Raw genomic sequence first — 24,390 nt, 5'->3', positions numbered from 1 at the left:
AGTATACTGTGGTTGATTGAGTGAATGAGAGTCAGGTGTGCAGCATCCAGGAAGTGTGGCGAGAACTCAGGAGATGACCAGAGGAGGAGACAGAGTTCTGACTTCTGACAAGTTCAATCATTGGTCAGGAATTACGACGGCGAGGCAAAGCAACTGAAGACAGAAATGATGGAAGTCCTGCGCTTTGCATTCCTTGTCGGGATAGTTCACTTATTCAATTTTTGGAAATTTTGCTGACTGATTTTAAACACCAAAATCACGTACAAACCTTTTTCCTTGTTTTTTTGATCTGGTGAGGCATGCTGCAGGGCGGTTACTGTCAAGAAGACAGCTTAGAAGGTACACTGATATGTGTTTATGACATATAGATTGTCCGGAAAACAGTGAGAAATAATGTGTTTCACGTTAAAAGTTGTTTTCATGAGCCTGCATTCATCTGACCACATTTCAATGAGTTGCTGTGTCTCATCGTTGTGGTGTTATGGCATTATTTTAAGAGGATTCAGTTAAGGAACTAAAAGGTAGCTGAATACAATATACTTTGTATTCCGACTAGGGAAGCTTAGTCGGATCGAAAGGGTCTTGCCCATTGGCCCTCACTGGGTGAATGTGTCCAGTCTAAATAGACCCTAAGAAAACAACTGTGGAAAAAAAGTAAAGCCTTAAAACCTTCAAACCTTCTGAAGTTTAAATGTTATTTTTGCAAGAGACATATATTTAAACAAGTACTTTTACCGTTTGAGAAATTCTCAACATTGTTATTGGAATTCGAATTTGACTCCCCCCACAAAGATCCAAACCAAGTTTTTACTTGAAACTCTGCTGTAGTTTTCTTAATCCATCTTTTTGATGGAGTTTGTTTGTTCGCCTGTCAGTCTGAGCGAGTTTTTTTGGCACCTTTAGTGGCCCCCCTGTCAGAGTTTAACAAATTAAACTTAAAATTTCCCATGAAAAACAAAAAAGCCACCTGACAGTGAAATCACTCTTGACGTGTTTGTATGAGCCACTTCCCTGTTTGCGAGACAGAACAGCATTTTTATCTTTACTTCAGCATTGGAGGTGCTTTGGAAAAGCACGCAGGGTGTAACTGGAACCAAAGGTGGTTTCAATGTTTGAGTTATGCTTGGCTGTCTGTGTGACTGAACAGCTTTTACCTCTAGTTGCACCCTCGCTGTCAGTTTCTTTGCACTTTGGAGTTTGCTGTGGCAGGCACCACTTTACATCCGAAGAATTATTTTAAGATACAACCTGAAACTTTATCAAACAAAACATATAGAAGCACATCAAATCTATATTTGAAAACTGAATATTAAGTGTAGACAAAATTTAGACAATATCCACAATAAGGAAATTGAGAGAGCAGAGTTGTTAAATTTAAATTGAAAGATTTTCAGCTATGGAGTAAAGTACACTATTTTTTTCTTTTTAACAATTAAAAAAATTCAATTAAAGGCTAATCTGTTGCATATTTTTACTTAATACTAGGTTAACTGTGACACTAGTTGCAGCTCAGTGTGTATTCTACAAATATCTCGTAAAAGTATAGTGAGCAGTGCAGTCAATGGAGATCTTGCCTTTAAAATAAGGGCGGTCACTGCGTGTTTGTTGGTGCTTTGTAATGAAGTTTAAAAGTACGTGGGCCGCATGGTACACTTTAGTAACGCTGCTCGTTTCTGCACTAATTTAATAATAACTATTGAGCAAATGACACAGAAAGCATTGTTCCAGTCTGGATTCCATATTCCTTTATAAATTTACATTACGTCAGGTTCCATTTTAAATAACAATAAAAACAAAGAAAGTTTTTTTTTTACTTTTCAAGCTGTGTAGTTTTATATTAGTCAACTATTTTTACCTTTTAGTCTTAGGAAATAAAAAAAAAGACATTTACATATTTTTTTCTATCGCTCATTTCTGTCCAGAAAATTAACATTTTACCTGGATTAACCTATATTTGTGTAAGGTCAACAGTGAAATATAACTAAGGAAGAGTAAATAAAAATATTTGAAAAATATTTTTTTTCTCTTTTCACATCTCTTTAGTTCAAACATGTAGCCTACAACCAACTTTTCAACATATCGCATTGTGTTTGTCCTTTTTGAAGCTACTTTGAAGAGATAAGGTTTTGCTATTGATGGTTCCAGTGTGAACATGTGTATTGATTTATGAGATAACTGACCTCCTCTCTGTGTTCCGATCCCGATCTCTGAATGTACCACCGGATCTGCGCCTGCTGGGATTTGGGGTTACATTCGAGAAAAGTGGAGTTGTTTTGAATTCCATAAAGAACCTTCTCTTCTATTTGTCCCCGACCAATAACTGAAACAAAAAAGACAAAAAGAAAAACAGTCTACATTTTACCAACTAAACATGATAAGACATTACATAGGCAGACTGAGTGAATAAAGCATATACATACTGTCCTCTGTGTCCCAACACTGCATAGCAGGATCTCCATGCTTGATGTCCTGTCTTCTGGCTCTTCTGGAATGCAAACATAGACACAAGATTAAAGATAGTCTTATTCAGCTCATTTCACACAGCGTATGAAAGCAGAGGTTCATCTAAATACTGTTAAACTACTTTTTACCTTTTTTTTTAAACCTCAACAAGCATGCTTTGCAGTGGGGAACAACATTGAAACTCTCGGAATGCTACTAAGAAGAATTCAAACCTTTTTAAGAAAGAGAAATATCCATGAAACATGGTTAACATTGATTTTTTTTTTCCTTTTAGGCTTCTAAAGTTTTTTCTGACCTAAGTTTATGCAACAAAGTCAAAAGTCACCAAATCATATTAACTTTGGAACACTCCCTGGTATTTAAAGCTATTTGTACTGTTTAATTGGGAGTTGCATAACTTCAGTAGGTAACTTTTCACCTCACATATTTCTGATTTTTGCCAAAAAATACATATAAAATCATTTCCCAGCAGCACAGTACAACCCTAAAACTCTAATTTATCTATTAAAGTGCCACATTGCTACTCCACAACATATTTGGTGTTGCGCACTTGGGCTCCTTTAGTTTGTATTGATTTCTTCCTCCGCTTCCTTTAAGCCCTGTTTGATGGGACATCTGCAGCCCACACTGACTTGAGATCTGTTTTCAAAGACCACTGGGGACCAAAAGCAAAGTCTCTACTGATGCCAAAACAATAACAGCATCCCTGCTGGCTAATAACCTGGCAGTGTGACCCCTAACAGCAGTGTATAGATTATGTAGAGATGAGATATGTGCGGGCAGGCACCCTCAAACACAAAACAACCGCTTTAGCTCTAACTTAGCTAAACTCTGGAGACAAGAAAACATGCAGACGCATCGGGGGGACCACATCTGCAAATAAAAAAAATCTAATCATCAAATGTAATCAGTTTGCTTTTAAAATGACTTTTTATTTCTTTGCTGAACAAATCAGGCATTACACATTTCACATCTCTGGGGTAATCGCAAATGGTGAGTGACTCAAGTGGTAAAGTACCTTGCCCCCCTCTTATTGTCAACAAGTGGAAGTGGACATACCCAAACAAGAGAGAGATTTTAAAGCACATCTGGCATTGGCTGCCATTTGTCCCACCTCTTGGATGCAGGGATGTATCTTGAGCATGAGTGTCCATCCCAGGCGCAGTAAGGGTCTCGTGCCAGGCAGCATTCAGCGCAGGCCTGACCGTACAGGTGACATCTGCTCAAAGACACCTGTGTAAGGCCCTCTCTGGAGCCCACGTAGAGATGTTGCTGTATTAAAAGAAGGAAGAGGTAAAAAACAAACACATTTAAAATATGCACAGAGCTAAAGCCGATGAAAAAAAAAAGGCTTTAAAAGCACTTTGGTTAGTTTTAAATGCAGTAGAAATGTTCCATAAATAACACGCAGTGGGTGAAATCCGGGAAGTAGGATTACAGATGTTTAGGCTTTTAAAACCCCTCACTTTATACACCTTTCTAAGACATACATAAACATGTTTGCACTTTTTTTCTTTCTTTAAGTCCAGTATTAAATAATGAAAACAAAGATCTGCTTGCGATTGAAGATTTCTATAACTCTGGTGAACTGCATGTGCCACGTCTCTGTACAGGAGCAACAGTGCAGAAGAGACTGATGGACGAGATCAACAGCCAATCTGGACGCAGAACACAGTGCACTGAAAAAGAAATTAAAGCATCCAAAATCTGCGAAACCGCAAAAAGGGGAACCGTGATATAACAAGGGAATGCCGTACTCAAATGTGATAAAATGACCGCTGGAGATGAAGGATACAGTTATTTCATGTCAGTCTGCTCATAACTGTAAGACTGTCAGCATTCAAATCATGTGTTCAAACCATTTTTTACAAATCCAATTCAGTCTCATTTGCTAGGAAATACTAGCAACACTGACGTTTTTACAGGTCAAACCTGGCTGGAGATTAATGGAGGCTTTAATTGGGGTTGAAGTGTCTGCTGACATTTGTGACCCTCAGTTAATGAGAGGTAAGGGTGAGAAACACCACAAGGAAACGTGGAGAGTGTCAAAGAGGGAGCTCATTTGAATACTTGTAGGTAAAAAGATTAAAAAGGAAACAGTTTCTTTTTTAACAAATAAGGTATTTGTACTAAATGTACATGGCATGAATGACCACAAAGGTTGTATATTGTCAAATGGAGAACAAGACCTTTTTGGATGAAATTTCCAGACTGAGGATGGGAGATGGAACCTGCAGAAGAGCAAAACAAACTTTAGCACCACAATAAACAGTTATTACTATGGCGTGGCTTGAAGAATAACATTAGAAGAATGTGTTAATTAGCGCCACATAAAATCCATAAGCATCACAGAGTTTACATAATAAAGGTGTGATGAGTATTTCACAGCTTTCTTAAGAACAGCCACTTTTAAGACAAGTGTGCCAAATGGTTGTCTATGTGTGTGTGTTGGTGTTTATGTTGTTTACCCAACCTGGAACACCTGAAGCTCCTCAAGGATCACCTCCTCTGTGGTCTCTTGAGTGATGCTCACCACCTTCAGAACTGAGCCAACATCTGCAACACAGAGACAGAAAGGAAACATGTATATATTAAATCTATTTATGGTATCAAATAAAGATGCCCTTGAAAATGTTTTTCAAGACAAAACATTTCCCTTTGGATGATCTACGAAAAGTAATCTACTGCCCTCTGCTGGTTAAATATAAGAAACCAGAAAGTGTCTTACCTGTTCCCAGGAACATAACATCATAATGCCCATCATCGGCCAAGACTTTGTCCACCACAATGTGAGTCAGGGTGTAGTCCACTCGAACATGTGTAAACACAGGCCGGCCAGTCAGCGGGTGCACAGAGCGATGCATTAGAGGGTGGAATCGAATGAAACTGACAACCTCATCTGGAAACTCTTTAGTGGTCTTGATCCTTGGGTCATATGTTTTACTAGGGCACTGGAGAGCAAAATATAAAAAGAATCTTATCATCATTAGATTTTTTTCTGTTGTTTTTTTTAAAATGGCCAACTATTTGATTTCGGTTTGAACAATTTATTGGTGAGTGGCTCCTCCTGGTGGTCAAAAGTAAAAGTGCAGGAGACTACGTTTTTTGTGAAACATCTGTGTTGAATGTGGAGCTCAAACAGAGCAGTTAGCCGTGCACCTGAAGTTTACAAAGTACCAAATATCTCATTCAGGTTTCCAAGGAGAAATAAAACAAACTTTCTGTTAAAGTTACACTGTCTGCAAATTACAAGAAAGAGTTAAATAGGATTTTGAAAACCTATGGGAATGGATCTGCAGATGAAAACAAATCCTGTAACTTTCTAATTATTTTATTCTAAAACTAGGATTTAACGTTGTTTTTAGGACTTTATCAATAAAAAATATATATCGTTTTTTTATAGGAGTTTGAAAGCAAAACCATGAAGATGGCAGGCAGTCCGTCATTGTTTTGTTTTTGTTTGTGGGTTATTGTGAGCGCATGTACCGTTCCAGGCCGAGGATAGGGGATTCTCCCCTCATATTCCACCCATCTGTGGTCGGGCCCCTCCTTGTGTGCGTAAGGTCCGTTAAAAGCAGCTCTTATGTCTGCCATGCTGTAAATGCACACTGCTGAGCCACGGAAAATGGAACTGGAAATAAAGTGAAGATGTTTAAAGTGGGAATTTAGTTTATAGAAAAACATTCCCACAAGCAGTAGAAAAAGTAGCTCACCTGGATGTTGTGAAGACTGCATAAACTCTTGGGTTTTTGTCATCTCTGGTAGGCAGCAAAAATATGTCCTCTTTAAAATAAAGATCAGGAGTGTTTTAAAATGTTTGTAGCACAAACCTATTATGTATACTATAGCACAAATTGGATTTTGTTGACTCATTTTGCTTATCTTTTTCAGTTTTTTTAACTGATGTGGATTCTTGTGGCTTTAAGCAAACATAGTTCATAGTATCATAAATATGTGACTGTGAAATGGTATGCCAATAATAGTTCTTTAAATCCTAATCAAGTCCTCCTTCAAAATAAAATAATGTATCTTTTGGCACATCGTTTTATTAATTTCAGTAACTTACGGAGCTCATCAAAGTGTGTGTCCACACCATCCGGTCCAGGAATGGAACACACAAGCCTGGCTTTAAGAAAAGTTGTCCATTTATTGGTCAGACTCCTCAGCCCACCCATATCATTCTGGAACACAAACACACACTTTGTAACAAAATCCTTCAGAAATATGGAGCCGCCCCAACATTGAGAGGACACAGAAAATATATGCCTCTGAACATAACTGCTGTACAACAGTAATCTGTACAATGACCGTCTAGTATGGGACAAAAACACAGTGGTTTGCAGCCGGACTCAGGTTTCCTTTTAATTAGGGAAATAAACAGATAACTTGAATGCCTCGAGTTTATCCATGACAATGGAGAGCCTCTTGTTAAACTTTCAATCAAAAGTAATTGAAATGAGAAACTGAATAATAGAGAAAAAAACAACAGATGGCAATAAAAAAAAAGAAGAGTTCAAAAATTAAGGATTTCTGCATAACAAATCAAGCTTCAGCTTAGCATTTGAATTGCAATTTTAAGTTGCAACCTTTGATTGAGCTATGTGAAGAGCTTTCAAGGGCAGCTCCTTATAATGCATGGAAGGCTTAAGAGGAACCCCTTGTTAAACGTAGCCGATGTGCAACGTGAGTGATGAAGAAAAGACCGTTATGGTTCAAAACACACAAAACATCCTCATGCTGAAGAGACGCCCCACCCTGCCACTGAACAAAAAAAAAGGAAAGGCACTTAAGGAGGTTTCACATGATGGCTATCTTCAAAGACCAATTTTAAAGACTCTTGATCCTTTAAAGTGGAAGTAAGAACAGCAAAATGAAGAGATAAATATGAAGTGGATGTGGGAGAAAAGAAAGAGAAATGTGGTTGGAGAAAGGAGGTCAAGGGAGGAATCTCCTTCAAATCTGCTTTCCAAGTGTGTTCCCTCGTCATGAACTTAATGAAGGCCCTGTTTTAGGAACTCCTAACACTAAGAGCTGCTTGCCATGCCTGACTATTGGGTCCGTGTGACTCATGGCATAAGCATGAAGTATAAATGGTCCCATGAATGCTTACATTTGTTGTTTTTTTCTTCTGACAAGGAGAAAAAAACGGAAAACAGGTCTTTTCCTAACTACAAAACAAAAAATAAAATAAAAAGTAGATAATTTTCTGGATGAAGTCTGGTAATCAGAGAGCAGTTAAAGAAAATGTATATTTTGCTTTCACTCCTTAACTGAAAGGAAAACAGTTGTTGAGTACTAAAATACACCCCACCAGCGCCAACAATTGCCCCCTTAACATCTTTACTATGATTTTAGGGACATGACAGACTTCAAATTCATCAACAAAATCATTCCAGCCCCCAGATCAGCACCATGATGCAGGGGCGAGATCACTTCATAAAGTTCAGCTTCAGAGGTCTGACAGCTTTACAGTGTGGTGACTTTTTAGATCTTAGTCAATAGGTGGCTGAGAGTTATCAAAGTGTATTTATGGAATGTAAATGTTTTATTTCAAGTAAAATATGTGTGCAGATAAAATTATTCATTCATTCATTTATCTTCTTCCGTTTGTCCCTTTCTGGGTCACGGGGCTGCCGGAGCCTATCCCGGCTACTTATGGGCAGAGGCAGGGGACACCCTGGACAGGTCGCCAGTCTATCACAAGGTCCAGATAAAATGATATAGCACTTAAATATAGTTATATAATGCAATGTTGTGCTGTCACAACGTCTGACAGTTTTTTGGTTTTACTGCAAAAGCCTTTCAGGAGAAATATCGCTTTTATAAGGAGAAATATTTTGAAGAAACAAATGGTGTACATATTTTTTAATTACACTGACGGTATATACATACATAGTATTTGTTGAGCCAGTGCAGAATGAAACAGAAAGACAAAAACATTGTGGAGGATCCAAAAAGAAGAAAATCAGAGGCAAACTTAGACAGAGGCTAAAATGTTTCCACATCACTTGAAACCTAAATGTGGTCAAGAACACAACTAAATGCTCTGTGACTAAACTGCAAGAGCAAAGAAGACGACAAACTATATTGAAAGGCAATGAGGTGCATCTAACAAACTGGAACTCACTGCATCAAATAATGCAAATTAATCCTTTTCTTTGGTATTCACCCGCATTTATTGTCCTGTGGCTTTTGCTGTATTCCTATTTGTAAATCTGGATATCTTACACTGTTCACATTTATTATCTCACCTTACACACACGAGCAACTCGGGAGACGATGCTCTTGTCGTTCCCCTCCCACGACACCTCCCGGAAGAAAAAGTATATCTTGTCATCATCTGGATTGAATGTGTCAGCTATGGGATGAGCATAAATAAACTTGGCATCTGAAGACACAAAAAGAGAAAAGGGAGGGAAGCTGTTTGAGTACAGTTAGGTAATGTATTTTTCCATGTAACCCCCGACTCAAAGGGGTATTAACATTACAGAAAGCTCGCGTTAATTTACAGCCATTGTCTGCTTCAACAGCAAAGGTATATGATTACTCCTTCTTTTTCTACTTAGTAAAAGTAGAGCTGGGCTGGATATAAATCTTCAACTTGTCCCAGGTAGGATAATGTAATGACAGTAGGAGGATTTATTCTACTTTACAAGGAGTTTAGCTTGCTTTTATGTGATTTTTCAGTCTGACATAAGCTGAGCCAAAAAAAAAAAAAAAAAACGAAAAAAAAACATTTACACTCAGTGTTTAAACACATGAAATGATCCATCTCATGTTTTGTAAGTATTAATAATACTAGCAGTCATAATGGAAGTTGTAGCAGTTTCAGTATGTAGTTGGTTTTTAAGGTCTTGTGGTAGAGTGTCCAGCCTGAAACTAGAGGGTTGTGGGTTTAAAATCATGGCTGAGTCTTACCAAGGACTCTAAAAATGGGACCCAATGCCTCCCTGCTTGACACTCAGCATTAACGGGTTGGATGGGGGGGGTTTAACCACCAAATGGTTGAACTGCAGCTCACCGCTCCCCCAGGGGATGGGTCACAGATCTCACATACCTAGGTGCGTGACAACTAATGGGACTTTTTACTTGTTATTATTCATGTAATCAACATTTCAAGGTAAAACTTGAAAATTAACTTGTAATTTTTTTCTTTTTCTTTTATAATCATATTCTTTTTGGTTGACTAAAATGTATAAACAGAATTCATGTGTTTGATTTAAAGTATAATTAGCTCTTCCGACCTTAGGCAAGATCTTTCGGTAAAAATGCAAACATTAAGGTCCACAGCTGTCAAAAATGTAACTTGTTCCAAAAAAACAAAAAAAACTGACATTTGCCTCTGTAATTAAAAATGTGGCTTTCACCCAAACGAGTTAATGGTGATTTGAATTGTTAACAATAAGAAAGACCAAGAAAAATAAATAAAAAAGAAGGAAAAGCAAAAAATAACCCCTAAGAGAAGAAAAACAGAAACATTTTATCGTGATCTGATAAGTTTAAAAACAGTTGAAGAAACAGCCAAATATCTGTGGATGAACCCCAAGACTGGAACAGCTTGATAAACTACCTCAACATTAGGTCATGGTTATGCATGAAGTAATGGAAATGCGTTCCACAGAAAGAGACTCGCTCTCACACATGGTGTACTCTTTCTCCGTGCCTGTCTTGCCCAAGCGTGCACTGTTTACACACGGCGAGTCAGGGACGCATCTAACTCAAAACACCACCGACTAGGTGGTTGTGAAATGTAGAGACCATGTGCAAGTATTTAGATTCTGGAGACAATTGTTGATCCACGGGCTGTAAAACGGCAGAGAGAGGCATGGAGAGGGTTCCCCTCTTCGTGACGCCTGTGTGTGTAAGCCAATGATTGTAGCCGTGCAAATAAGACCCTGAACTTTGTGGCACACTGTAAATTCCCGCAGAGGTGTGGTCCCTGTCCTGCAATGGTATTCATATAAAAGTTCCAACTAAATGAATAAGTCGACTGTTTCCTTCCCTTCGGAATGCCAATAACAATCTACAGGCCACAGAAAGGCTCTTTGTATCAGCAGAGAAGCTGGGAGTTTGGTGCAAAAGCAGCAGAGAGTATTAAGTGTGCTCTGTGTTTCAAAGCACATGCATGTACCATTGATCCAGTAGTCTTCTGAGATGTCTGTGCGTATGTAGTGCTGGTCAGGTGGGGGGCCGAGGGAGCGTGTGAACGCCGTGTCCTTTCCCAGGAAGTTAGAAGATGTGCCAGCATACAGGTACTTATCTGAAGGCAGGACAGTTATGACATTAATAAACATACAGTAAGGGAAAAATAAATCAAAGCTGAATACATTTCTGTATATCTGAGAAACAAAGATCAAAAAGTATCTTCCGTTGCCGTGAGCATTAGAAATGCATGAATGCAAAGTTGCAGAACATCAAAGTAGAGGAAAGCACCCATTTTCAGAAAGATTATGCCTTACAGAAATAAATTACCTACAGTTTGTATTCTCACCTGAAAGGACTGAGGTGAACGGCTGCAGCGGATCAAAAGGACATCTAGATCTGCCAGACTCAACCGTATTCAACAGCAGTTGGAACACTTCATCCTAGGTAATAAATAATAACATATTTATAATTTTCACATCCAACTCTGCTTTTAAATGTGTGGCAAACCTTGAAAGAAGTGTGTGTTGTACCTCTCTATGGCCAGTGATTTCAATGAAAGCACAGGTGGGATGGAAGGCTCCGGTTCCACAGGCATAGACATGCGTTTGGTTGTAATTGTGGAGGACTCTGACAAAGTTTGCACATTCCAGCTAGGATAAGGAGGAACGAAAAAGAATGAACTGTTATTATGTTTTATAACACACATGGCTTCCAGGTGGACAAGAGTCTTCAGAAATCTTGAAACAGAAAAAAAAAAAAAACTTTATTTTCTTTTCAAACTCACATTTGCGTTTTTGCCGGCCTGATTGCAAGTTTCGACTCTTTCTCTGGAAGCAGGCCATTGGATCTAAAAACAAAAGGACAAAAAAAGTTCAGATTTATCTTTTATAAAGTTCAAAAAAATGTGGAAGAAAATGGCATTACAAAATCAGCCTCTGCAATATCAACACACACTTGCATCCTTTATAATTATGCCATGCATTCAAGCCTTATACGTGCATTCTAATCTCTGTCTTTATCAAAATAACTGATTTCACTCCTGATGTCAGTTTATAACAAGATTTACATTTCCAGTTACTGGTGTGAGATGCCAGATATTCTCCCATCAGGTTCAAACATGTAGGTTTATGTGCTTAGATTTCCCTGCTTCAAATTCTACCATAGAGAGCTAAAGCCAAACATCCTCATGAAAGATGACGTCACACAGAAAACACTTACATAGCATGATGTACTGATTTACGGCAGCCTGCCTCTCTGTGGACTTAAACAAGTTTTGCAATGCAGATGTTGAAATTATAGCTGTCTGAGGAGATTCTGGAAAGTTTATTACACTGGTGTTCTCTTAAAAATCCAAAAAGAAACACCTGGAAGAAGACTGTTTGTGCCATTTCAGGTAAGCTACATTTCTAAAGTAATAAAATGTCCAAAGCAGAAAACGTATCCCTCATCACCACCAAGGTTTTTATCTCATTGGCATCAGTATTGATGACCAGAGAAGCAACACTTTGAGTACAAGACTATGAGGTAAAACAACTAGATAAAGATCAAATAAACACTCTTCCCACTGATGGATCAACTTCAGCTGCATAAACACACACTCGCATCCACAAACTGAACCATATGGCAAGCGTCCAAATCTGTGTTTGTGCAAATGTGTGAGCGTTAGTGTAGACTCTTTAAATGTTTATGCATGCAATTGTCTGGAGGGGTTCTCTGTGCCTAACATGATGACCCCGACCTTGCCAGACAGACGTTTTTAGACCGAGTAGGGAGTGCTTCCCCTGAAACAGAGAGTGCCTAAGTGCCTTTTTGTAACATTATAGTGGGAAGAAATACCTTATGTCACTCTCCTTAATGGGGGTTCACAATGAGCTGACTTTTTTTTCCACCCTTTCTTTCTGCGACTCCATACATTCTATAATTTTCTCTCACTTTGGTTTCTGTTTAGTTTTCAACTTTTTGTTTTTTTTACAAATTTCTGTTTTTACCTTTCTGGGGGCTTTGGCTAGATTGTCAAGGTCTAGCAGGTAGATGTGATCCCTGGCTCCCAACAAAAGACGACTTCTTTCTTCATCCAGCAGCAGAGATTGTGAGTGGAGGCCATCGGCTGGGCCCACAAGAAGTGATATACTACCAGCCTGCAGTAATTCTGGCAAGGAATCACAGGGAAGGATGGATCAACAAAAAAACCTTCTCCACATTCGGTCAAACTAGGGTTAACTCATTCTTGGGAGTCAAGAAAACGGTTGGTTGTTTTAAAAAAGAAATATGTCAGCTTGACTTGAATTTACTTAATCCTCTTTGGTTAAACACCTCAACTACACTTAACCGTAAAAAAATATATTCCTTAACAACTGGAGAGCATGCTCCTTGAATAAGTGCACTATCAGGTGTCTTCATCTGGGTATTTTCATTGCATTTATCCATTAATGCTCTGCATTAAGATTTCAAACATCTCTCAAATGTGAAAAGATTGAAAAGTGAAGGATTAAAAGAAGACACTGAGGAGTTTGTTTACTCTTACTGTCTGTTTCTGTTCTTTCCCATGGAGACCTTATTTGGAGATTACCGAACATCACGTTCAACACGAGCTGTAAATGTAGCCATGGGTAATGTGGGATTAGACCACAATAAAGGCCTGATGAATACCTGCTGCTCAACCATTACAGCGGGTGTGAAAAGAGTTGGAGTAAAAAGGCTAGTAGTATCAGATGCACATTTTTGGTCTCCCAGTTTTTTTCCAAGCAGATTGCAGCTATGTTTTTTGGGTCGCCGTTATGTCCTTGATCTTTTTGATCTTAGGAAATCTCTTCAATCACCAGACTCTTTTCAGTGCAGCAGTATAGCAACATGCCTTGAGTAAACACTGGCTCAGAGCAGGGGGAGTCCTGTGGGAGTCACTTTGAAAGGACTGATATTGTGATTACTCTCTTGGTGTGAAGGATTGAAGAGGTTAGCAACCTTCAATATTTGAACTTCTGGGACCCCTCCACACCACAGAGTCCTTCTTAATACCTCCTCCTATACAGAAGCACTAATGCAAAGAACCCCCCACGAGCTGATTTCTTTCATTCCTGCTTTTATCGTGCCCTCAGAGACTAAACCTCATAGAGACATTAAGCCCTCGAGCCTCTGTCTAACAGTAATCTATTCTGTAAACACACCACTATGAGTGAATTGAAACAGTCTGTTGCTGCTCAACATTTCGGGGGGTTTTGTAATCAAAGAGGACTGGAATCATTATCCTAAATAGTTCTGGATTAGGTCCCCAACTGGAACTCAAAGGAGCTGTCATAAACATAGCGTGTATTTTAGATGGACTGGGTTTTGGTGGAAGATGGCTGGAAGGGAATGTAAAATGACATCAGCAAATGTCGTCTGTCGTGTCTTGTTTAAATCAATCTTTGATGGTTTGCGTCACATAAATTAATGTCAAGTGTTAATTTTAAAAACAATATTTCCACAGCAGCAAGCTGCTTGTTATGTAGATGGTAGGACCTAAAGTGCTGAGGTCACAACTTTCATCAACTGTTTAGAAAAGGTCACCCGGCTAATTAAAAAAAGAAAAAGGAAAAAAAAAAACATTTTATTTTTAAAACTCCTGAAATGTTTATGAAATATTTAAAATGGTGATTTCAAAGGGAAATTTGAATGAAAATCTCCCTAAAAAAATACAAAAATATGAGACCGAACTTAAAGGAACTGCCCAAAACTGAGTATTTATACCAACATGGCTTGAGCAATACATTTTATAATGTTTGATAGCCTTTTTTTCAGCTTTTAAAATGCTGCCACATTTGCATGGAACAGGCATTTGTTCCGCTGCGAGTGTGAACTGGGCCATGTCAAATGTGTCAAATCTGGCTGCAAAATTGATTACAAAATCAATTTAACTTATAATTTATTTTGTTTCACTCCAGGATGGATTTGGTTCAGAATACAATAATTTACACACCATTCAATATTCATAATATCTAACATCAATTTAAATAGAATGGGGGGGGGGGATGAAAACCAAACACAACAGACTCTCAAGAAGTACTGATACCAAATGTAACAAACAAATGTGGGAAAAGTGTGAGTAGTTATCAAGCTACTGGTTGACATTTTGTTGCACTAAAATAGTGTATATCGTTAAACTCATTTGTGAAGTGGGTCTCCATGCTGTGGATTCAATTTGACTTCTTGGATTTACAGATTGAGGCTCATGCAGTTCTTTTGAAGGTGTTCACTCAATCAGGGACAATTTGGCTTTGATCCTCTCACCCTTCACTCATTGAGGCTGTGCTTTCACAGAGGGAGTGATGTGGTGTTTGAAGAGTGATCCCCGCTGGGTGGTGTTGCTTTTGAACAGTTTGCACTGATGAGCTGATGACAAGATCTGTGCATGACGTGTGCACTGGCCTGAGGATTTGCCTTTGATGGATTTCTTTTATGCCTCAGTCATCCTGACTAATAAAGCCAAACATGGGCAAGGCTCTGCTGATGAAGCTCAGGGGTGCACCAGGAAAACTTGCTCATACTCTGATGGCAGCTTGCATGAATAAACAGTAAAGTAGATCTGACTCACAGCAAAGAAACACACACCTTGACTGACAAAAAAGCCACAGACCGAACAAAGGTTACAATTGTCACTGTTTCAGTGTCTTTAAACATGACTAACACATGTTTTTAACACTTTGGCCTTATTTGAGTATAATTTGCAGTCTTCGACATTTATTTTTAGGGATGCTCATTCTTTGTAATTTCTGGAAAACTTTGTTACTTTGTTGATTTGACAAAATCCTTTTTTTAATCTTAGAAGTGCTGCTAGAAGTGCGTCACCTGGCAAAGTAAACATGTCTGCTGCATTTGACTGATTTAATAGTTCAATGTACTGGGGGGTAAGGTGTAGGCACAGTATGAAATAAATGGATGGATGGATGGATGGATGGATGGATGGATGGATGGATGGATGGATGGATGGATGGATGGATGTAACCATCTTTACCCATCCTAAGAAATAGGTGCGCAGTCGCTGCAGCTGCCTCAGTAAAACTCGAACTGTATGTGTATTTGTTGTATGTCTGATCTTGTTCGGGTTGCACTGGAACAATATCGTATGTCAGTGTAAAAGCTGTGCGTATGACAATAAAAGGATTCTGATTCTGATTCTGATGGATGGATGGATGGATGGATGGATGGATGGATGGATGGATGGATGGATGGATGGATGGATGGATGGATGGATGGATGGATGGACTTTTGCTGTTTCCTTTTAGTGCTCAACTCCTCATTTTTTATGTTTTTTATTCTTCAAACACAATCCTAACATGCATTCAAACATCTTTAAATAACACAAAGATTTGTCATTATATGAGAAAATATGAAAAAGATCTATTAAATGAACAATAAATAAGTAGAATATATTTATACAGACATTTTCTTTTGTTTCCGTCACTGTGTTTTACTTTGTCTCAGTTTGGTAGTTAGGTTTAAGCAAAGTTTATTCATGCTGACTCATTTTCCTAGACTATTTCATTATTGCTCACCCTGCTTTTTGCGAATTAATCAGGAATTGTTCTTTTCTAATCCCCTGCGTCTCCCTGGTCTTATTGTTGAGTCTCTGACACTTGATTAAAATGTAATCACACATAAAATGCTTTATGTAAAAAAAGGAAAAGTGCAGAGCTAAATGATGCCATAACTGCTGAGAAAACACTCTCCCTCATAATCATTATTCCTGCAGATACTTCGTTATATTTATGTTGGACTCTAGGAGCACATCTGTATATCTTTGTCCAGACAGACGGGGCTTTGGAAGCTTTGACCAAACCAGAACCTTTTGCGGTTGAATTCAAAGTTTACTTTGAGGTCACAGTAGGAACTCTGTTTTATGGAGCAAAACTGAAGTTCATTTGTCTGGTTTCACGCAACACAAGAAAAATTGAGACTTTGAAGCAAAGTTTGTGCTGAAGTTCACAATAGGATTTTAAGAGTGCAAGTTTTTAACTATCTTTCTTTCCATGGTGCAACATAGCTAACAGACTCAGATAATATGAAAGCCAAATAGACAAAAACAAACATTGATGCAGCAAATCCAGAACGGCTTCAATTTTACAGCAGCATTTACAGATATTTTGAGTAATGCATTGTTGGTATTACAGCTATGCATTACAAAACAGAAGTTGCAACTTGCATAGTAAATAAATATATAAATCTATAAAATATTGGATGAACCAAACAAAAACATTCCTTTTACAAGAAGTTTTAACTTTTGGAGAAATTTTGATAGATTGCTCCTTTTAAGATTTTTTTTTTCTGGATGTGGAAAAAATTTGTTTTGATGAACAAAAAAAAATGGTAATGAAGAAATAATGGGTGCCAGTCAACAGATTGGAGATGCAGATGGAGATGTTTTAGCTGGCTAACATGAATACTTCCTAACCTGGAAGAGACTTCTCTATGTCATGTCTGAAACAGGAACAAACAAAATAAAGCACATAGACTTATGCATCAGTTCTTACCTTTGTGGCTGAATTTGACCCTGGGGACAGTCTGTTTAATCCCCGCTCCAAAGGGAAAGGTAACTAGGAATATCAGTCCCACTAATGGAACCCCTGGATGGGACAGAACCCAATTCCTTGTTCCTTTAATGCTGCACTTCCTGCCAGACAAAAAGAACTGATCCCCAGCATTTGGATTCTGCTTACTCTCTGTCTTCATGGTGTGTGTGAGAAGTCCGTCTCTGCTTTCAATCCTCTGTACAAACCTGCGGAAAGACCAGCATGAAGAGTCAAGGCAGGGAGGAGCGGTCACAAGTGAGCATGCATGAGGGTGTGTGTGTGTGCATTCTCATCTAGCCTCACAGGGGAAGTGTATACATGCCTATGTTGTGGCCATTCAGCTGTTTCACCATGGAACCCTGCAGGCATGTCCCCTTTCCTTTGCCCATCCTACCTCAGCTGTTGCCTGCCACTGGGCTTTCCTTTTGTATTGCGGTTAAATCTGTTTGCCCCAAACAAAGGTCACACTAACAAAACAGCCCCTTTCTGCTATCCTCCCACTAGCCACTTCTCTTTCAGCCTCTTTCCCCTTCAGTACCAATGCACTCCAACATTTCATCTAATTCTTTGCTTAAATAAAACATTGCTTTTGTTTTTCTCCCTTTGGCTGATGAGCCTGTCACCTACTCTTTTATATCTTGTAAAAAATGAACCATGTCCTGTTCAGGACTTCACAGCAGACTAAAGAGGACTCTGGGACAGACATTTATCCACCCTCTGACAAGAGAGTTGCACCGAGCTGAACATCCGTTGAAAAATTAGCCTCTGTGTCACGCATATGCTGATGACTCCGGCAGTGTGTGCACTGCCTCAACAGGAAAAAACTAGCTAGACATAGATTTAGAATAATGTAAACTTTTAAGGGAACAGGAAAAGTAATACAAGTTTTTAAAGAAGGACTTCAGAATAAATGTGGGGTTCAAAATACAGTGGTTTAAAAACATAAAACATCCATTAAGTATTCTTAACTACCCGGTACATTACTTTAAGACAAATAGAAACCAAAAAAATTGATTTAAAAATTCTGAAGCAGTTCACCTTTTACCAGCCTCTTTTCATAGCTTCTGGTAGAAAAGGTGGTAAACTCCCTAAAATATTATTTTCCAACTTGCATTCCTGTAATTTTCAAAGCCCTCAAGCCACTAATTAACCAGACAATTAACACAAAATGTAATGAACGCATCAAAAGAAAGCCTCGTCCTAAGACCTTTTTACTGCCCTCATTACTCTCCCTCTACCCCCATCCAAGATAAGGACCCGTCAACTGTCAAGTGACAACATAAACAGGGTCAGGCCAAATATGTAGATGGGTCGCACACAAGAACACACCATTGAATCTGCATATACCCAAGCTGTTTGGAGTGACACAGGCTTTATGTTAAGTCCTGTCAGGATCATGAATTCACTCCAATTTAGAGCTTTATTGTAAAAAAAACAAGGCCCCAGTGGCATATGACACATGGAGCAAAATGTTTGGGCTTTAGTTAGCAGACTGATGTTTATTTAAGATGAAAGTTATGCTCCATGATGCACCTTCGGGGTTAGGAACACACACCGTGACTTGTCCTTGTGTGATGGATGAGTAATTGAGAGAGACTGTGAAACTGAGATGGACCTAATCCGTGTTTGCAATGTGACAGTCGTACCGCTGCTGCAGAGCTGATGCTTCCAATAGTGTCTTCTGGAGAGCACAGACAAAATTTTACCAAGTGAGAAAAAGGACAATTAAATATTGCGTCTATTCTCACAGTTTGAGTGCCCACATCTTACAGACGTCTCACCTCGTCTAAGCATGCCCCATAAATAAGGAGTAAAGTAGAAGACTTGCATCAGAAAGCCTCCATAAGTATGACTGCTGCAGGGACAGAAACAATAGAATGCAGAAATGACAGAGAAAAGAAGTGAGATGAGAAAGACAACAAACAGCACTTTTGCCATGAGGGTTAAGCTAACACCCTTATTTCCTGGCAGCTTGAGTCCCTGTTATCTTTGGCATATAGGCCTTCAATTGGTGCAGGGGGTGATGGGAAACAATTCTGACAGTGATGGTGACAGATTTAAACAAAGTGCTGCTGCCTGCTGATTACCTGCCAAAACACAGGATTCTTTTAAGTATAACAAACTTCATATATATATATATATATATATATATATATATATATATATATATATATATATATGTCTATGTCTATGTCTATGTCTATATCTATATAGAGATATATATAGATATAGATATAGATACACACACATACACACACACACCTGCGCAAACCCCTGGGAGCTTGAGGGGTAGGAGCAGTATCTTAGCTGTTCTCAGCACTGCGCTTTAGTGGACTGACATGTCCGAGGTCTTTCCAGGGATCTGCTTTAGCCACTCCTCCAACTTTTGGGGTTACTGCCACAAGTGCTCCAATTACTACAGCACCAATGTCACCTTCACTTTCCATGCTTTCTCCAGTATGTACGTACAGTGTGTATATATATATATACACATATATATATATATATATATATATATATATATATATATATATATACACATATATATATATATGTGTATATATATATATATATATATATATGTGTATATATATATATATATATATACACATATATATATATACACATACACACACACACACAAACTCTTCTAATCTTAAAATTGTAATTCATTAATAAATGTATTTTATGAATTTGCAACTTTCCAAAAACAATTGTAACTGCATTTCCTGCTGGTGGTTAAGATGCCTTATTTACTGGATGTTTTATAAAGTTTGGCTGACTGAAGTCCGGCAAAAGCTGCCCTGGTCTTAAGAAATGAGCAGATGGTTAAAAAAATGTTTCACTGTGGGCATTTTTGCAAAGACCACCCCTAATGAGGCATTTAGCAACACCCAGCTGCCCCGTGGAGTAAGCTATTATCAGCACCCCCATCTCCACAGGACAGAGTGCATTAATATGGCTATTTGTCTTTATCCCCTGACCACAGGCACTGACCTGGCACAACAACACAGGTAATTGTTTCGAGCTCTCATGACATTAGCTGTTTTTCTTGGCAATAGTCAATCTTCTTTTTTTTTTGGTCTTGCGTTTAGGCAAGCATGTAATTCCCCTGTGAGTCTGTGTGAGTTCATGTCTCATTGCGAAAAATGCAAGACGGCCACTGAGCCTATGCGTGCATGCCTGCCTGCAAAAGGCATTAAATTGGGAAGTTGGGCTTTTGGCATAAACTTTAGTCACAAATTGTAGCTATAAAATCAAACATAGCTTTGTTGGAACAAGGTAGCACCACAACCGCTCATTATTTACTTTATTTTAGCGTGTGCTTAAAAGAAAGGGACGTTTCTGTTATGTTCAACAATAAGTGACTTCAGAGAAAGTCTAAAATAGCAGCATAAGCCCATGTGTCCAAATGCTATTCACAGATTTAATCTGATGGGTGCAGGATTTATGTCAGACCTGTCAAAACAGTGTTAGGACCACTCTGGGATGCCTCTGCATAACCATATGCTGGAAATGAACTTTGACGGAATATGAAACATGGGATCGTTGTGGCTGAATAAGGTTATTTCTGGAACACAGATCAAATACTCCCACATGCAATTAGACAGAAAGCTTTTGGCAACTTTCCCTCCATGAGTCGATATTATTTTCTCTCATTTGCTTAGCCAAGTCATAAAGTAAACATCAAGGCCACGAGCAGGGACTCATCTTAGAGTTGAACCTTATTTAAGTAAAAAATAGCATCTCTTGGCACAGTGTGTATACATCTTTTGAAAATTACATGTTGATTCAAGCACTAAATAAACAAGCAAAATCTTTCCTTACATGCTAGATCCATTCACCCAAAGATTTAAAAAAAAGGAGATGTGGAAATGTAGATGTGCATCAGATTGACGTCTTCTGTGGAAAAAATGCATCATAGTGGGCCAAACATTCTAGTTAGAGGTATGTAGCACCTCTAAGGAATTACTTTTTCCTCAAGGAAAGACTGTATTTCTTCAAACCATCTGCTGTCTAATAAATACAATAAATCATCAAATGTGGTATTGGCTTTCTCATACTTACGTCAACGTTATGGCGGAAAATTGCTGGAAATCAACGTGCATAAGATCAGAGGAAGACAATGCCCAGTTTACAGGACATTCCATTGGAAATCCTTCTGTTATTCAAGTGTGCATCTGGATGAAATTCCATCCCTGAGGCTCAGCCTGTCTATCTTCTGCACATCTCTGATCTGCTTTTGCTTAAAAAACAGTTGTAACTAAATATCACAAAAGCCTGCTGGTGTGGAAACCAAATACAGAAAAGATGGATAGTCTTTCCTTTATTTAACACTAGTTTCACGCATAATGTTGGGATTGAAACCGTGTTTATTAAATTCACTGGGTCTGTGCCAGTTTAGGACAACTGACACACAAGAGCCGAAAGAATTATGGGAAAAAGTTGGCGTGATACTTGATTGGTGCTCAGACTCTTTAATAGCAAAAATGGAAACAAAACAAAAAGCAGAGAATAAACAGTGCTACAGAAAAACATGCTGACGGGCTATTGGAGAATCGAATGAAAAACAAGTGTCTACGCATCCTGCTGCTGGGGTGAGACCAGTACGCTGCTCTGAATGTGTATGAACATTTGTGTCCATGTAAGTTAATACTAGCCAGAGGCCGGCAGATGGGAGCAATAGGGCATTAAACAGTGACTGATGGATGTAAGCGGTCTCACTTGTCCTCCTGTAGCCTGAGGATACAGATGAGCTCTGGTACACTCATGTATGCCATGCAACAGCTCTTCTTAAGGACGTGACTCCTATCTAATCCATGTTTTTGTTTTGTTTTCTCAAACAACGCAGTGCATTTATTCTGTTTATGTACACAAAAGCCGCAGTAAGATTTTTACAGAGGAAGTATTAAGGACCACAAAGTTCCAGAATAGATAAACCCAGCCAGGATGTCTGCCTGCAAGTCATTGGCACCTAGCTGTTATTGTATACTTTTCAAACATTTGAACATCACTGCAGTAAAGGTAGCAGGCTTTCATGCATGTCTGCACAAAAGAATTGTGGAAAAGGGTCCATATTAGGCAAAGCAGGAGCCCAGCATGGCTGAGGATTGTTTTGATAGCACTCCTCATTTGAAACCGGTTAGGTTTTAGAAAAGCACCACTTGAGCTTTTGGGTTTTTGACGCAGGAAAGATTCTTGACACAAACCGCACGAGGAGCTGCAGAGGGCAGGAGTGGAGCTGTAAGCCATTTAAAACAAGGCAAAGCGCCAGTGCTCTGATTTTGTTTTAAATGGATAACATTAGATTAGTTCAGACATTAGACACAGAGCAGGAAAGAACCACCTCACACTGGACGCTTTTTTGGCACACAATGACACCATTTAGAAACTAATTCATTCCTGCTGAGAAGTGATATCAGTTCTCTACAGTGCTCAGAAATTGGCAGCAGTGATAAAAGTGATGGCAGTCTTTATACCATCTTCTCTATAAAATATTGGTGGGATGGTGTCTGAAACAAAAAGATCAGTCAAGATTTTCTAAGTTGACTTCTTGTGACATAAAAAAAAAACTTATTCTCAGTCAACACAAACCCTGAAGAACAGCCAGACAAAACCAGAGCTCATCAGAAGTCTTTCCCTCTGCTCAGTTTCTCTGACTCATACACAACAAACCCAACAACCCACAGCTCAGAAAAAGTAACAAAAAAACTTTGAAAAGTTCAGTAGTCACAGAATAACTCAGAGCCAGGGTATGTAAAGACAGAAATGAATAAATACATCTATACCGCACACACCTCAAAATTCCATCTTCTTTCCAGAAACATTCTCTACCTGTTAAACTTTCTGGAACAGAATGTGAATGCAAGATTTTTTTCTATTGTCAAATAAACAGATCCAGCAAAAGATACATACGTTTAAATAAGTCCAAATATCTATTAACTCATGGTAGTATAGAACTGTATTCAACATTAAGCCTAAAACAAGTGGGGGGGGGGGGGGGGGGCAAAAAGAGGTGCATAATAACAGACTATAATATTTTAAGAGGAAATCTACTGATATTAATATATTAATTTACGTTTGAAAATGAGCTGTTTATCAATAAACTCTCGATGCCTCGTGAAAATATGAGCATCCCAAATCACACAAAAATCCCTATTACAGCTTTAAATCAGGCGTCGTTTTATCTAACGCTTTGAGTCGAGTTACAGAAAGCTAAAGGCAAAAAGGCGGATCAAAGAAGTAAATTTGTGCGCTCATTGCGCGTTTCATCACACCTGCTGGATCGTCTTCTCTTCACGAGTGCAGCTCTGAAGCGTCTCTCTTAGAAAAATTCAACTAAAGAATAAAAAAAAAAAGTTTAAAAAAAATAAAACTAAGAATCAAACTCATGCGCAGCTCAGATCCGACCGCAGAATGAGCGGTGTTGTGCGCGCACCCGCAGAATTAGAGAAAAAAAACTTCCCAAACATTTCCAGCCCTCTCGGTGTTCAATCAAGCGCAAGGCGAACTCCTGATCCACTGAGGGTGTTGATATGTGTGGGTGTGTCTTGTATGTGTTTGCGTGTGTGTTTTTCTTTTTTCTATGGAAGTTGAGGACGGATGACAAACTCCCACTTGTGATGCTTTTACGGGAAGGGCGGAATACTCTCATCATCTTCCTCTGTGCCAAAATTTCTTTGAAAATTAAAAAATGTTCGCATGAATTGATTGAAAAAAAAATTGACATACATGTTTTTAACTTAATGACAAAAGATCCAGCATGCTAATTTATTAATAATTTCAGGCTTTAAATGATCTTTTATACATATTTATTCATAAAAACTCCACTCAGATAGCTCACTTTCACAGATTTCTGCATGTATGACTCACAATGTGAAGATGTGTCTTATTTTCTACTGAAGTGACTCATGATTTTGCTCTTAAAAATGTGCACTACGCCCCAGTGATAATCCCATAATTGTGAAGTTTTTTTGTTTTTGTTTTTCATGTGTAAGCAGGCACGTTCATTCAAACCCTGCAGGGATCATCCCTGTAAACCTGATATGATGCTCAGGGATTCCTGGAGTGCTGCTGAGCAGAAACAGCAGACAGCAGAACCTCCAGGGTGGGACCCTGAACTAACCACATGTCTTGGACACAAGAAGAACAAAGAAGCAGCTGGAAATTGAAGCAAAAGTACACAGAGATAAAAGAGCACATTTCCTAAAGAGGTTCTTGGAGCCAAGCATGTGCT

At 38.7% G+C, this 24,390-nt stretch overlaps 1 protein-coding gene across 7 annotated transcripts in view; it reads right to left on the bottom strand.

Moving 5' to 3' along the window:
• The window catches only part of sema3d (sema domain, immunoglobulin domain (Ig), short basic domain, secreted, (semaphorin) 3D), a 29,545-nt gene extending 5,835 nt beyond the window's left edge, over positions 1-23,710 (bottom strand). For 2 of the 7 annotated variants that reach the window (XM_011476191.4, XM_078949369.1), the window contains exons 1-17: positions 23,432-23,695; positions 17,115-17,359; positions 12,597-12,757; positions 11,393-11,455; positions 11,139-11,258; positions 10,955-11,048; positions 10,595-10,723; positions 8,715-8,851; positions 6,530-6,644; positions 6,177-6,246; positions 5,950-6,094; positions 5,192-5,414; positions 4,937-5,019; positions 4,653-4,694; positions 3,578-3,735; positions 2,421-2,485; positions 2,181-2,320 (exon numbers count right to left, since the gene is read on the bottom strand). In XM_011476191.4, coding sequence (XP_011474493.1) covers positions 2,181-2,320; positions 2,421-2,485; positions 3,578-3,735; positions 4,653-4,694; positions 4,937-5,019; positions 5,192-5,414; positions 5,950-6,094; positions 6,177-6,246; positions 6,530-6,644; positions 8,715-8,851; positions 10,595-10,723; positions 10,955-11,048; positions 11,139-11,258; positions 11,393-11,455; positions 12,597-12,757; positions 17,115-17,313 — 1,944 coding nt within the window. In that variant the 5' untranslated portion in view covers positions 17,314-17,359; positions 23,432-23,695. Of the gene's footprint in view, positions 1-2,180; positions 2,321-2,420; positions 2,486-3,577; positions 3,736-4,652; positions 4,695-4,936; positions 5,020-5,191; positions 5,415-5,949; positions 6,095-6,176; positions 6,247-6,529; positions 6,645-8,714; positions 8,852-10,594; positions 10,724-10,954; positions 11,049-11,138; positions 11,259-11,392; positions 11,456-12,596; positions 12,758-17,114; positions 17,360-18,708; positions 18,835-18,934; positions 19,009-23,431 lie in introns of all 7 variants that reach the window. The other 5 variants (XM_078949368.1, XM_020704116.3, XM_078949367.1 and 2 more) reach the window with 5 other exon arrangements.
• Positions 23,711-24,390: the final 680 nt, after the last annotated feature.

The sequence above is a fragment of the Oryzias latipes genome, chromosome 6, assembly GCF_053564925.1.
Source record: "Oryzias latipes strain Hd-rR chromosome 6, Olatipes_Hd-rR_3.1".
Taxonomy (NCBI): Eukaryota; Metazoa; Chordata; class Actinopteri; order Beloniformes; family Adrianichthyidae; genus Oryzias; species Oryzias latipes.
The sequence above is the reverse complement of the archived record's forward strand: the minus strand, read 5'-3'. Positions and strand labels throughout refer to the sequence as shown.